This window comes from Grammomys surdaster, unplaced genomic scaffold, assembly GCF_004785775.1.
Source record: "Grammomys surdaster isolate TR1022 unplaced genomic scaffold, NIH_TR_1.0 137, whole genome shotgun sequence".
In the NCBI taxonomy this organism is placed as follows: Eukaryota; Metazoa; Chordata; class Mammalia; order Rodentia; family Muridae; genus Grammomys; species Grammomys surdaster.
The window spans coordinates 1253867-1268361 of NW_021604595.1; the positions used below are offsets into that span (position 1 = coordinate 1253867).

General features: G+C 41.5%; 1 protein-coding gene across 2 annotated transcripts in view; it reads left to right on the forward strand.

The window, feature by feature from the left end:
* Fam120a (family with sequence similarity 120A) overlaps positions 1–14495 on the forward strand; it is an 83156-nt gene that overhangs the window by 20127 nt on the left and 48534 nt on the right. For both annotated transcript variants that reach the window (XM_028763294.1, XM_028763295.1), the window contains exon 3: positions 3062–3144. In XM_028763294.1, coding sequence (XP_028619127.1) covers positions 3062–3144 — 83 coding nt within the window. The remainder of the gene's footprint in view (positions 1–3061; positions 3145–14495) is intronic.

Consider the following 14495-nt stretch of genomic DNA (forward strand, 5'->3'; position numbering starts at 1 on the left):
GATCATTCTGAGCTACCCAGTGAGCTACCTTGTCTCAAAAACAAATGTTCCCACACCATGTTGGGTGACTTGTCTCTACAAGTACCTGCACACACATGTACATATTTCCACGTAGAAACACACATATATACATATAATTAAAAATAAGATGAATCTTGGATTAGAAAGATGGTTTAGAGGTTAAGAGCATTTACTGTTCTTGCAGAGGATCCTACCCCTGGTTTGGTTCCTAGAACCTTCACAGTGGCTCACAACCATCCATCCATAACTTCAGTTCCAGGGGATCTAGTGCCCTGGATGTGTGGGTGCCAGGCACACAAGTATATGATACACATATATACCTACACAGATACAAAACACTTATACATACAAGAAAATAATGCTACAATTAGGAGAAAAATTTTGCCAGGCAGTGGTGGTGGACACCTTTAATCCCAGTACTTGAGGAGGCAGAGGTAAAGAGATACCTGAGTTTGAGGCTAGCCTGGTCTACAGAGCGAGTTCTAGTATAGCCAGGGCTACATGGAGAAACCCTGTCTCAAAAAGCCAAAAAAAAAAAAAAAAAAAAAATCCTAAAGGGACACCCCCCCCCAATAACCCCCAAAAACCAAACAAAAAACCAACCAAACAAAAAAACACAAAAAAACCCAACAACAGATTTTAGCCACAAAGAAAGTGTACTACAGGACCAAAGCATTGCTCTGATTTCTTTCCCTTTACAATGGTAGCCACTACTATAAAAGAAAACAACTACCGTTTTGTTTCTTTTGTTATGAGCTAGAGTCTTCTTACATAGTCTAGGTTGGCTTCCAATCACCATATAGCTGAGGGTGAGCTTGGATTTTCGGTCTTCCTGTCTGTGCTCCACAGGTTGTTTGTGTGTGACATCACACCCAGCAGAAAAACAACTACTTTAAAACAAAACAAAACTCTTGTAAGTAAATTAAAAAAAAAAATCCATGAAAGAATCATTTTGCTTTATTTCCAGAAAGGATAGGTTCTATGCAGGTTTTATATACGAACGTATGTTACTTAACTGTTCTTGAGGTCACATGTCTGTGTATTCCTTTTACCTTGCACTTGTCTTATGTAGTTCCTTTCCTCTGTTAGCTTACCCTTTCTCTGTCTTCATATGTGTGTGTCAAGCTATTGTAAAGTCCAGCTCTAACTTTTGAGTCTGTGTAACTGTGTCCAATTGGGAGTGTTTGGTTTTTGGAGTGATGTTTTTCTGTGACTTACCTTCTTGTTTCCCTGCTTTAGATATTCAGGGCCCTTTGGGAAGCTGCATGGTCTCTAGCAAAGTTACTGTGCTTTCTATGGAGTTAGTTTATTAGATTGTGAGTTATTTTTTTTGAAAATCCTAGTTATCAGAAAGGTAGGTGTATATAGGTCAGAAGTCAGTCTCTAAAGACATTCTTCAGGACGGGTGTTGACTTTGTGTTGTTGTTGATGATGTCTTTTGTTTTGAGATAGGGGCACCTCATGGGATGCAGTGCTCACCAGTAAATATAGGCTAGCTGATTAATGAGCCCTAAGGAGGGAACGCACACAGAATCATGCTGGGGTTATAAAAGATGTGCCATTATACATATTTTCAGAAGTTATAATGTAAAAGGATACTTACTTGTTTTGATGTTAAAAGTATGCGTTGAGCATACACTCTCATCATTTGGAAGGCTGAGTCAGGAAGATTGGGAATTTGAAGCTGGCATGTTATGTAGCATATCGAGAACCTATTTTCTTACAAAAGTTGGTAGGTAGGTGGCACATTATATAGAATTCCATGTTCACTCAAGTACTAAGCAAAATGTCTTTTGTCTAGATTTTGAAATATGGATGAATATACTTAATTTTCTCTTTAAGAAACATTGACTATATTTCTTAGGAGGTAATATCAACTTATACTTTTCTAGATACTTATTAGAAATTTTTGAAATAAATGAAGAAAAAAATTCCATAGTAATATTTTGGCTAGGTGTGTACCCCTGCCACCCAGGAGGATGAGGCAAGAAGATTATAAATTTACGTCCTGTTGGGCAACTTAGTAAGACTCTGTCACAAAACAAAAAAGTAAAAAGCAATTGGGGGTGTAGCTCAGGGGCAGAATAATATTACCTCTATGTTCAATTCCTAGTAGTTAAAAATTTTTCCAGGTAGAGAGTCTAGACTATTGATAAATTTTAGGTAAATTATTAGTAAGATGATTTATTTTAGACTTTGTTAAAATTTCATTGTCTTTAAAGCTATTTTCCTTTCCTGTTATGAAAAGTGCAGCTATTTAAAATTTTATTTTGGCGAAGTTGAGTAGAATATACATTTAAATGTTTGACTTAAGTTTGGGCTACTGTGCTGTAGGCAGTGTTGTGAATGGTTGCACTTTGTGCTATTGTCCGTTAGCAGGTAGATAAAGAATCTGAGGTTTTAATATGGAAGTCATTGAACCATGATACAAACCTTAGAGTTACTTAGAAAATTACTTGATGAAAATTTGAATTTCATCAAGAGTGCCAACAACCTATAGAGAGATGTTAGTGTTTTAGGCTCTCAAGTCCTTCAAGCTCTAGAGGCAGGACAGACAGCTTAGATACTGTGTAGTCTGTGTTCTCTCATGGTACTGTGTGTGGCGGGTGATTCATGCTGCAACAGAGTCGTCATTTAATCTTCCTAAGGAAGAGTTTATAACTGCAGACTCCATACCTGGCTGTGTAATTAACTGTCAGGTAAGTTTGAACCACTGGTATTTCAGGAACACAGAAAAAGTTAGGTCTGGACCGTGTGTGACCTCCTGGGATCCTCAGAGTGGCTGAATACAGCTGGGAAGTTGTTTATGTGTGTAGCACTGTGAAGTCCTTAGTGTGAGTGATGTCCAGACTAAAACTCACTTGATGCTGGCATCAGCTGTAAGGAGCCTGCTGTGTATGGTGTTCAAGGTACAGTGTGAAGAAATGTTCCTTTCTGCTTGGAGGCTGAATGTGAGTTATCTAGCATACATGATGTAGAAGTTTCCCCGCGTCATGACACAGTAATGACAGCCTTTGCATTCTCTACATTTGTATTCTAGGAAATCACATACTACCTGATGAGGATCTGGCTTCCTTTCATTGGAGTTTACTTGGTCCAGAGCATCCACTCGCCTCACTGAAGGTACAGACGCTGCTTGATTTTTCCAGCCTTTGGCCTGCCCATGTGACTGCTATTGCTTTTACAATGCCTTAAGGACTTTACTGAAGAAGGGGAGATGCTGTGTGGGTAGTGATGACTTGTGACTTATCTTGGGATCTGCTCTGTCTTAATGAATAACCATGCTTCCCCCCTTATTCTCAGCACCTGTGTGATAGGCAAACTTATACATTGCTTCCAAATGCCCTTCAAGGAATCCTGTATCTAACTAGACAGGAAGAAATATTTGAACTTCAGTTTTATAATGAATATTTTTGCTTAAAATACTAAAGTTTTTTTCAGTAGATAATGTCACTTGTCACTTAGATCAACATGTTTTAGCAGTCTAAGGATTTCATGATTTTTTACTTTTGTATAGTTATAAAGAAGTGTATTGTAATGTTTCTTGACTAATGGGAGAGTGGTTGCTTTGGACTGGTTTATTAACAGTGTTTTCTTACTCATTCTCCTTTTGGTTTTCTCCGTTTGTGATGGTAATGAAAATCAGGAAAGAGACTTTTCAGCAGGGTGCTCTTAAGTGAGGAGGTCATGGTTTGACGTAAGCCTAACAGAATGAGTGAGATTGCCGTGGGCCATGAGGACACTGGCTGACACCTCAGGGACTGCCTTTATCATGTGCTTTAGGAAATGCAAAGGTGGGGACTTGGACGCTGTATCTCTTCCAGCTCTGGGACCAGCTTCCTTATCGTCAGGGAAGGAAGGGTAAATTTGGTGGTTTCCAGAGGTGTGTCATGAAATCTGAATTTGGTCACTGTAACTCTCCTCCATAAACAGCTCTAAGTGCTGTTTACTTTCGTTTTTTGCACATTATTGATTTCCTGAAGGGAATTCTCTCAAGTAGAATTTCTTTTTTGTTCCTTCCTGCTTGGACTCTCACTTGTGTGGAGTCTCACTCTCACTTGGACTCTGCTTTTTCCTCTCACTTGTGTGCTTCAAAATGTTTGTTGTCTTTTCTCTGAAATGGTTCTCATTAAGGCTGTCTTGAGCTTCTCTTGAAAGTTCATCTCCCTTTCCTCTTAGAAATCACTTGTTTTCCTTTTGCTTTTTTGTGCTCTACAGAGAATAGCTTTCTTCTTAGGACCTGATTCATTCTTGACTCTGAGCCCTTGATGACGAGTGAAGGAGGAGAGGCTGAGAGGCTGTGGTCTAACGGCTGTGCTCCACCTGGGCTCGTTTGGCCTGTGTAGCACTGGGTCCTTTTAAGTGGGGACGCATTCGTGGACACTTGCTTCTTGGGAGATTCTTTTTTTCCTCTTTTAAGCCTTAAAAGAGATTTAAATTTAAGGGATTTGAGTGGAACCCCCGAGACCTCATGTTATATGTGTATATATAGTCACACGCTCAGCTGAGCTGCCTATGCTTTGTGCTCTGTAAGCTTAGACATAGGAACCGGCTTTAGTAAGTTTGTACTAAAAACTGAAAGGATAGAAAGACGTTTGTCCAAATGCGCAGCACCTTGGGTCAGCACTTGTTGACATTTTGCCGTAAATTATATAGACATATCTGTGCCTTGTTTTAACTCAGACTGTCTGGAATGAGTTGCAGGTGTCACGCCACCTCACCTGTGCATATTTCCTCCTGCATCACTTACCAGTAGCAAAACCCACAGCAATTCCCAAATAGGAATTTGAGTATTAAGTATATGTTCCGTTTTTCCTTAAAAAAATTTTTTTTTGGTAAAGTTGAGAGGAAAAACCTTAAAAAAATTATTATTTTTTTTTTGTAAAGTTGAGAGGAAAAACCGAGGGAGATTAGGGGAAGAATTGTAGGGGAAGGGGTGAGAGATGAACTGGATCCAAATACATGATAAGCATATGAATAATTAGATATTTAATAAAATTTGTTTCCATTTTTTACTTGTTTGTGTGTATGCCCATACATATACACACATGTCGTGTTAAAGGACAACTTGCAGGCATTGATTTCTGATTGAATTCAGACTTGATGGCCAGCATGTTACCCCGCTGAGTGATCCTGCTGGCCCAACGTTCAAGTTTTCCAGTGATCCAGTCAGTGCTTTTCACCACTGAGCCACCTCTAGCCGCTGTTGGCCATGTTTCATTTAGATTTCTTTGGAGGCATTTCTGTGTGGAGCACTGGGCTACCCATCTTCCCATGGTCGGGAGAACAGAATGGCAGGAGCCTCCTCCCTAAGCCTGACTGATATGCATCCCAGCTGGTGGTTTAATCTGTTTCATTTATAAGATTAATTCTATCTTTTGAAAATTTGGATTCTTGTTACTTTATCTCTATAATACACATAGAATTTTAATTGGTTTTAAAATTAATATTTAGTTTCAGGTTGAGGCTTTTCCTACATTTAATTTGCACTTAACCTTGCTGTCTCCTCATGGCTCAAGTAGAAATCTTTCCCTTCTTGTTTCATCTTGCTCTTTGTAACTTTAAATCCTTTTCTTCTTCATCTTGTCCACTGTGCTGTGCCTTGAGCTGCTTTGAATTGTTAGACAGTAGACTCATGTAGGACTGACTCTGTGAACAGCAGTGTGATAAAACTGACTCTGGCAAACGCAGCAAACGTGCTGTGATAGAGGTTGGATGACGTGAAGCTGTTCACACTTGAGCATAAGAACTAGAGATCTTTAAAAGAGTCCAACACAGTATGCTAGAAAGAAAGCTCAAAACCTTGAGAGACAGTTTCATCTTTTAATTATTTGATAAAGAATAACAAATATCATGGATAAGAAGCCAGTTGTCCATAGTTTATATGGCTCAAAATCCTCATTGTGCAGACTGGGACACCCTCCCTTGCTCTCCTCGCCCCCTTCTACTTTCCTCTTACATGTTTTCTATAGCACAGGCTAGCCTTAACTGCTGTTCACCTCATTGGCTAGTTCCTGCAAAGGGACAGCTAGGCGGGAAGATGGGAAGATGGCATGTACTGCTTTGTTAATCAGTGCCTCTTGTTTATTAACAGATTGCAGATGCCGTGCGGGCACATTTGTCACCTAACACTGAGCTGCCATCACCGGGTGGCTAGTTAACTTTTCAGGTTCCCTCCTTACCTCCCCCTTTCCTCTGCCTTCTGTCCCTTTTGTTGTTTGAGACAGGGTGTCACCAATGTAAACATGGCTGGCCTGGCATTTGCTGATTAGATCAGGGTGGCCTTGAACTTAAAAATATCCACAGCTGCCTTTGCCTCCCAGTTGCTGGCTTGAGTACTTAGTCATTGAAAGTCATGCATTGTAGGATCTTGGCTTTGAAATCCTTTGCTGCAGTCTTGAAGGAGGCTCAATGGCTGGGTTGACCCTATTAATGGGGACCCTGATAATGGCAGAAACAAAGTAACCTGGGGCAGGGTAGGTGACTCCCAAACATGAGGCTATGTATAAGTTCATGGGCTACAGAAACAGTATACCATGCCACTTATCCCAGAGTAGTTGGAAATACTTGGGGAATACCCTGTTTTGTTTTTGTTTGTTTGTTTGTTTGAGTTTTTTTGAGACAAAGTTTCTCTGTGTAGTCCTGGCTGTTCTGGAACTCACTCTGTAGACCAGGCTGGCCTCGAACTCAGAAATCCACCTGCCTCTGCCTCCCAAGTGCTGGGATTAAAGGCATGCGCCACCGCTACCCAGCAAATATCCTGTTTTTAAGTACACGGAAATCCTCACTGTAACTTTCTGGTGGAAGAGAATGCTCTTAGTGTATAATATTTTACTTTCACTTGTGTATTGTAAAGAACATTTCTTGTACTTATGGTGGTGAACATCAGATCAGTAAGCCTTGGTTCCCCAAAAAGACTCTGCTGGTTTTCCTGCTGTGTCCACTTGGTTGGACTTGGTAGGGTACAGTGTTCTTTTGTGTGCCTTGGAAGGCTTTGGCAGCTAGATGCTGGAAAGCTGAATTAGCCTTAGGTCTTGAAATCTGTGAAGTCTGTGAGCTACCATTCCTTCTAGGGGCACCAGACCCTTCTTCTCCTGTGCTATGGCATAGTTAGCCACTTTGCCTCTGTGTGAGAATAGTGACTGGCCTCCTACAACTCAGCCCTGAATGTGTTCTGTGATAGGTTATTTCTCCTCCCCTGCCACCAGTGAAAAGAGCCAGTTCAAACCAGATTAGATTATATTAAAGGCAGGTTTATTGGGGAGCTGCTCTAGAGTGGGTGAATTTACTGGCTCCAAAAGGACCAAGGCCGGGGAAGTTGCCATGGGGAAAGCGGGGTTGGGGGAGGGAGAAAGAATGGGGCATGTGCATGCCCAGAGAAAGAAGAGAAGAGAGACCAGAATGTCTGGATTATATAGGGAGGAGCCTCTGGGGGAAGGACAGCCCAGGTCCTGGGCTAGAAAGTTGAGGGTTGGGGCCAGGATATGCCAGCTAGGGACTGAGGGATGCTGGTAGAACCTGGAGGCCAGGTCTGCTTTGTTATATAAAATAATGCACTTCAGTCCTTTGTCCCAGGGTCCAAAACCAAACATTCTTCATAAGGGTGAGGCTTCAGCCATTGTCTGGCATAGAGCTTTGGCCACAGGCACATACTAGAAGTGATTTTTCCAAATGTGCTATGTGGAGATGTTATGTTATTTTATGATTTTTGTGTCCTTACCAGTAAAAGAAATTTTGAATTTTGGACAGGCATTTTGTTTTTATTTTTAAAAGGTCTTATCAATGGTACTAGTTTTAATTTAAAAATATATAATCTCATCTTGTTGTTGGTTTTCCTGAATCTTAAGTTACTGGAATGATTTACTGTCCTGTCCCCATATATATATATATATGTGTGTGTGTGTGTGTGTGTGTGTGTGTGTGTGTGTGTTGCTATGTAGCTCTGGCTAACTGATTCTTACTCTGAAGATGCGTGCCAATGGTGTTTAGTGTCTGGTGTCACTAGCCTTAGTGTCTGCTGTGCTAGTTCTTGTCCTTGGAACTGTGGCAGCAGGAGCCCAGTAAGCTGATGGCACTATGTGGAGACAGCTTCCTCGTGCTTGGAGGCTTCTTGTGTGTCATATGAGCACTGGAGCTAGGTTGGTGGTCCAGTGACTTTATTATTCTGGACTATTCTCTAAATTAAGTTGGATATAAAGTCAATAAACAAAAAGGTAGACTTCACTTATATGCTTTGTTATTCTTGTCTTAGCATAAGGGGCAGTTTGTCTCCATTCATCTCCTAGGGAAGAGTTCCTGCTTGTATGTCAGTGTCATGCTCGAGAGTGCAGTGCACCCCTTACATTAAGTCAGTCTGTAGCTCAGTAAGAGCAAGAAACTACCTGAAATGGGAGGTCTTCCTGGAGAAAACAGTGGTAGGAACTGAAAGGTAAATAGACTAAAACAGTCTTCCTTCTTATCCTTTAAAAACAACACAAACAGAACATAGTCTGACTATAGGAGAAAAATGGGCAGCTAACATCAAGTGTTTAGACTAGACATTCTGCTCTTAGTGACTGGTTTTTATAGTTTTCCTATTTCTTTTTCCGTCTTTCCTCTCCAGACTCCAAATGGTAGAGAAATGTATAATATGGGAATGAAAGCCACTCACAGTCCAACTCAGGAAGAGAACTGCTTTTAAAGTGTTTGTGTTTAGTCTTCCAGAAGTAATTATATCTGCTGTTGCTTAACATGGAGTTATGCTCATGATGTGTCCTAGCCAGGCATTTATTGTTGTTCGTTTATTTTGAAATAGGGTCTTGCTGTGTAGCTCTGGCTGACCTGGAACTCAGCATAATCCTTCTGTCCCTTTGCACCCCTACCCCCACCCCCAATCCCAGGTGCTGGGATTACAGGCATCTGCCACCACTGCTGGCCTAGCTATCTGTTCTCAGTAGTTAATACAAACCCTAAGAACCTAGACTTAGTATGAAATGTATTTTTTACTCATCTTTAATTTACTCATTGAATTGTTAACTGGAATGAATGCTTTTAAGTGCAAGATAGCTCAAAGGCTTTCCGTTTTGTGAAAATAAAGACAGAAAATATGTAGCTCTAAGGAATTTGCTGCAGTCTGTTGGGCTTCAGGAGTAGCCTTCTGCCCATGCTTTCTAGGTCAGGATGGGCTTCCTGTCATAATGATGGGAAGGTAGGGGCTTGTTCTTCCATGCAAATCTTAGTGGGTCTGTGATAGAATTGGGGAGTGGAATGTGGTAGGTATTTCTGAGAACCCTGGAGAAAAACCAGGAGGAAGGGTGGAGGGCGGGGGAGGCTCCAGGTTAGTGTTTGTACCTTCTGTGCCTACCTTGCAATAATCTAGTTTCATTTTAAGTAACAATATAATGGCAGTAACTCGTGTGCTGTCCTGTGGAGTCTATATTGGCTCTGTTCCAAACCAGGTGGGCTCCATTACTTCCTGCTCAGCACTTACTTACACTGAAAGTCAGGCCAGTGCTGGGGTGAAGTGACTTTCAGTACTGCTTTCTAACCTCTGTCCCCACCAACCCCTCACCCTAAACAGATGGCCAACACTGTTGTCATACTGTAGCCGTACACTGGAGGTTTGGCAGTTCTGTAACCTAGGGAATATCATTCTTTAGACAAGACCACAGGTCGGGGGTTGTGCTCAGTATAGAGTGCTTCTATCCTTAACAGTGTTGTGGGTGTGTAGATTTAGGGCAGACATCGTTTTCAAGACTACTCTTAGGTCAGAAATGGAAGGTGTGCCAGTCTGGCTTTGTACCACTTACTGACTTCTTCAAGCCCCTGAGTTAGGCCTTGTCCACGTTGGCTTCTCTTGTTGGTCATTTAGAACTAGCCTTTCCTCCTGGCTGTATTTAATATGGCTTTCTATATAGGAGTCCCCTCACTTTCTAATTTGCTCAGGCACAGTACAACTGGTACCTATATCCAATTCTACAGTAGTAGTAGGCTTCCTGTTAGCAGTTGCTGTATTAAGACATATAACTCACACACAGTCAATCCAGGACTTCATACCATTAGTGGTTTTAACATTCAGTGCTGTGTAACCATCGTGGGATATTTTTGTTAACTCCAAAAGAAATTATGTTTTTATTAATACAGCCCAGTTCCTTGATAATAAACTATCACTTCATTATGAATAGAATCATACGCCACGCTGTCTTTGTGTTTGTTTGGCTTCTTTCACTTGACTTAATGCTCTCAGGGTCTGCTGACACTGTGGCTTGTCTCAGCACCACATTCTGTCCTGTAGCTGGGTGACACCCCATGGTACTATTATGCCACATTTTGTCAATCTGTAGATTTTTAGGTTGTTTATGCTTTCTGTTGATTATAAATTCTATGAACACGCTGGTCCACTTTTATATATGCATGTGTGCGCACGTGTGTTTGTGTATGTGTGTGCGCACACGCACACCACACACTCACTCTTCATTTCTCCTTACTGTCTAGGCTGTGTGCTACTTCTTCTTCTTTGTTTTTGTTTTTTGGGTGTTTTTTGTTTTTTTTTTTGTTTTTTTTTTTTTGTTTTTTTTGAGACAGGGTTTCTCTGTATAGCCCTGGCTGTCCTGAAACTCACTCGGTACACCAGGCTGGCCTTGAACTCAGAAATCCACCTGTCTCTGCCTCCCAAGTGCTGGGATTAAAGGCATGTGCCACCACTGCCCAGCCTGTGTGCTACTTCTATGCTTAGTGTTTTGAGAGCTCATCACACCCCTTCATGCTGTGCAGTGGCTGTACAGTTTTTGTTCCTTTGGCAGCATGTGGAGGGCTGGATTTCTGTATGTCCTTAACAGCGCTTGTTAGTGTCTCCTCTTGTGTTTAGTCACTCTGGTGGTTAACGAGGTCTTCAGTTTGCATTCACGTTTTCTTTCTGTAATGAGTAATGATATTGTGCATTTTTCCTATGCCTGTTGGCCTTTTCCCTGCCACCTTTGGGTGAAGGTCTACTTGAATCCTTTGCCTATTTTTATATTGAGTTATCTTCATTAAACTAAAACAGATTTTAATATATTCAGATGGAAGTCTTCTGTTAGATACAAGATTTGCAAATGTTTTGGATTTTTGATTTTTGAAACAGAATGAGCCAGGCTGTAGCCTCCTGTAGCCTCCACTCTCTCGAGTCCTGGGATTACAGGCATGGCTCTTCACACTGATCCTGTGGTTGCCCTTTCTACCTTCTCAGTGATGTCCTGCTAAATTCCAAATCACTACCTTGGTTAACATTTTGTCATTTGTCCCTGTTCCCACCTACAACAACACTTGGACCTTGGTATGCCTTAGTTTAGTGCAAACAACTAGGCTGAACTGTTCTTGATCTTGTATTCTGTTGCAGCCTTCTGCTTCTAGAGCCAGAGCCAGGTTTTGTGTACCAGAAGTTTCCACTTAGTGACTTATTCTCTTTCCTTTGCTACTGTGATTTTATTTTTTATTTATTTTTTATTTTTTATTTTTTTACCTTCAGTAGTGAAACAGGAGTACTCAGAGAGCTCCTGATAAAGCATCATGCACCCACTACGCCCACATCATCTATCTGACCTTCCTACCGTGCTCCGTCTCTGGGGGGGTGGGTTGGTATGATGGTCTGAGCTCTTCTTCTCTTAGAGAACAGGTGGATGCCATCGTGGAGACAATGTCTGAATTAAAGAACCTATGAGCCAATTGTCAAAACATCCCTTTTCGCTGATCACAACTGTAGCAAGGTTTTCTATACACATTAACTTAAAAATTCAGATGGAACTTTAAAGGCCGAAAAATAGTAACAACCATTTCCCTTCCATGTTTACCGCTGATCTTGGTGACTAAGCCTAGGACTTGGAGCATATACAGGCAAGTCCTCCACCACTGAGCTAGTGCCCCAGCCCCAAATCCTATTTTCAATATGAAGAAAGTAAGATGACCATCAAGTCTCAAGACTAAGCTGCCACTGCAGTCAGGATGCTTATATAAATCAGAGGAACCAGACAGAATCCAGAAATAGTCCATATAGTGGTTGATTATTTTCATTAGAAGTTCCAAGGTAACTAATGAGGTGAGGACTCTTTTACAACAAATGAATATCTAAGTGTAAAAATGTAAGACAGTCTTTATAACTATCAGTTACATAGATTTCTTAGTTAAGAAAATGAAGAACAACTACATTAAGAGAAACTGTTTGCAAAATAGGATGTTTCTAATAAAGGATTTATATCCATAACATGTGAAGAATGACATGAGAGTCATATAGCCCACCCAGTAAGACAGTGGACACAGGTTTGGGTCAGGCATTTTACACAATGCTCAACAGTACTGCACCATCATTGGATGATGCAAGTTAAAGCAATTACGGTGAGCGGGGCTTAATGAGGGAACAGTTCAAGTGCCGGGGACAGTGTCAAGCAGTTGCAGCTCTGTGCTGTGGAGTGTGGCATAGGAAGAAGAGTTACGTTGAGGACAGTGTGTGTGTGTGGTGTTCTTTCCTTTCTAATGTTGGGGGGTTGAAAGGGTGGAGAAGGAGGGGAAGGAAAAAGGACCCACAAAGTAGTCAAAGTCTGGCTACAGAGTACAGTGCAGTGATTGACTTCACGACAAGAGCAAAGAATGCCTGATTAAAAGAAGAATTCTGTCTCAGTGCCTCACATACCAGAAACAGTGTGTTGATTTCCCCTATAGCTTTGTAAAAGCCTCGCCTATAAGCTTCACATTCAGTGGAACCCCACCACTGTTCAGAGGCATTATATTTGTGTTATGTGAGAGTTAAAGACGTCCAAGTTATCCTTGTTAGACTTCGGCGCGCAGTTTGGAACAGACAACACCAGACCAAACAGTTCCAAAGGGGAGGGCTTTATTCAGGGCAGAGGGCAAAGGTAGGGAGAGAAATGGGAGAAGATGGTGGAGAAAGAGGAGAGAGAGAGGAGAGAAGTGGAGAGAGGGGGAAGGGAAGGGAGGAAGGGCAAGGAGAAGCTAGAGGCAAGAGAGAGGTAAGAGAGAGAGGAGGAGGCAAGCAGCCCCTTTTATAGTGGGCACGCCTACCTGGCTGTTGCCAGGTAACTGTGGGGCGGAGCATACCGGCTGTTGCCAGATAACTGTGGAGGTGGAGTTTAGACAGAATACTAACAATCCTTCCTCATAATAAGTTTTTAAAAGCTTTGGAACATTTTTGTCTTTGTTTTGTTTTAAATCAGATGAGTCTTGGGTTGTAAGGGAAATAATCTTGGTACTGTGGTATGATGGGCTTAACCTAACGCCTGGAATATAATATAGTGACATTTAAATGAATTCAGAGCTGTACATAATAGTCAAGACTGAGACCACAGAGTTATACTAAGTAAGATACTTAAAAACAGTGAATACATAAATGCTTCTGTAACCAAATGCCATTGGTATTTTGTCTTATCTGGAAGAGGTTGTTTATTCTTTAATTGTTATAGTATTGTATTGTTTAGCTTCCTTGAGATGTCCCTTGAAATAACTGACCAAAGTCAGTGGTTGTAGAAAATCAGGATCTTTGGCTGACTACAGAGTGGGCTTCCCTGTAAAGGGCCCTTTAAGGATACACATGATCTGGTTGCTAGCAGCTACCCCCTGTATTTCTGGGTTGTGAATGCCATCCTTTGATGGCTACCACTGTAAGGATATCTTCACATCAGTCCCTAAGAAGAATGAAAGCAGCCCTTGAGCTGTCAGCCTCGTGGTGATAATCGGAACCTCAAATGTCATGAGCATAGTGTTGTATATAGGTACCTGCTCTGAGCACAGGCTGAGGGATACAGCCTGTGGGATAGTGCTATACCACTATCCCAGCTCTAATTCTCCTAGAGAATTTTTAAAAATTCAAAATGTTATGTTAATTACTCTCCTATTATTATGATAGAATATCTTGGGAAAAAAAAGCAACTTTAGGACAGAAAAGGATTGTCTTTGGTTTATAGTTCCAGAGGTGATAGAGTCCATCATGGCGTAGAAGGTGTGACTGTAAGATGAGGTTGGTTGATGACATTTCAGGTGTGCACAGGCTCCAGTAAGAGAAGGAAGAGGAGGTGGTTTGAGCCTGGTCCCAGTGATAGCACTTGTAGAATAGCTCCACTTCCTAAGGCTCTATAACCTTCCCAAACAGCACCATCTGGAGACCGAGTTAAGACATACGAGCCTTTGGGGATGGATGGATAGGAGGGTGGGGCATTTCCTATTCAAACTACAACAGGGGTCAAAGGACAAGAGCTTATTGGGTGGCTGGTTCTTTGGCTATAATCTGTCATTTGGGGCTGCTCTGGCAGGTCACTGATTCTAGTGTGGTGGTTCTGTGTTACAGCTGCCTGTCATAGATGCATGGGAGATCACAGCACAAAATTTTCAGTAGGAAATGGTTTATTTGGGGAAAGAATGCTTGAAATGAAAACTCAGATTAGAGCCCCTTCCCCTAACACACACACGCACACATGCACACACACACACACACACACACACACACACAC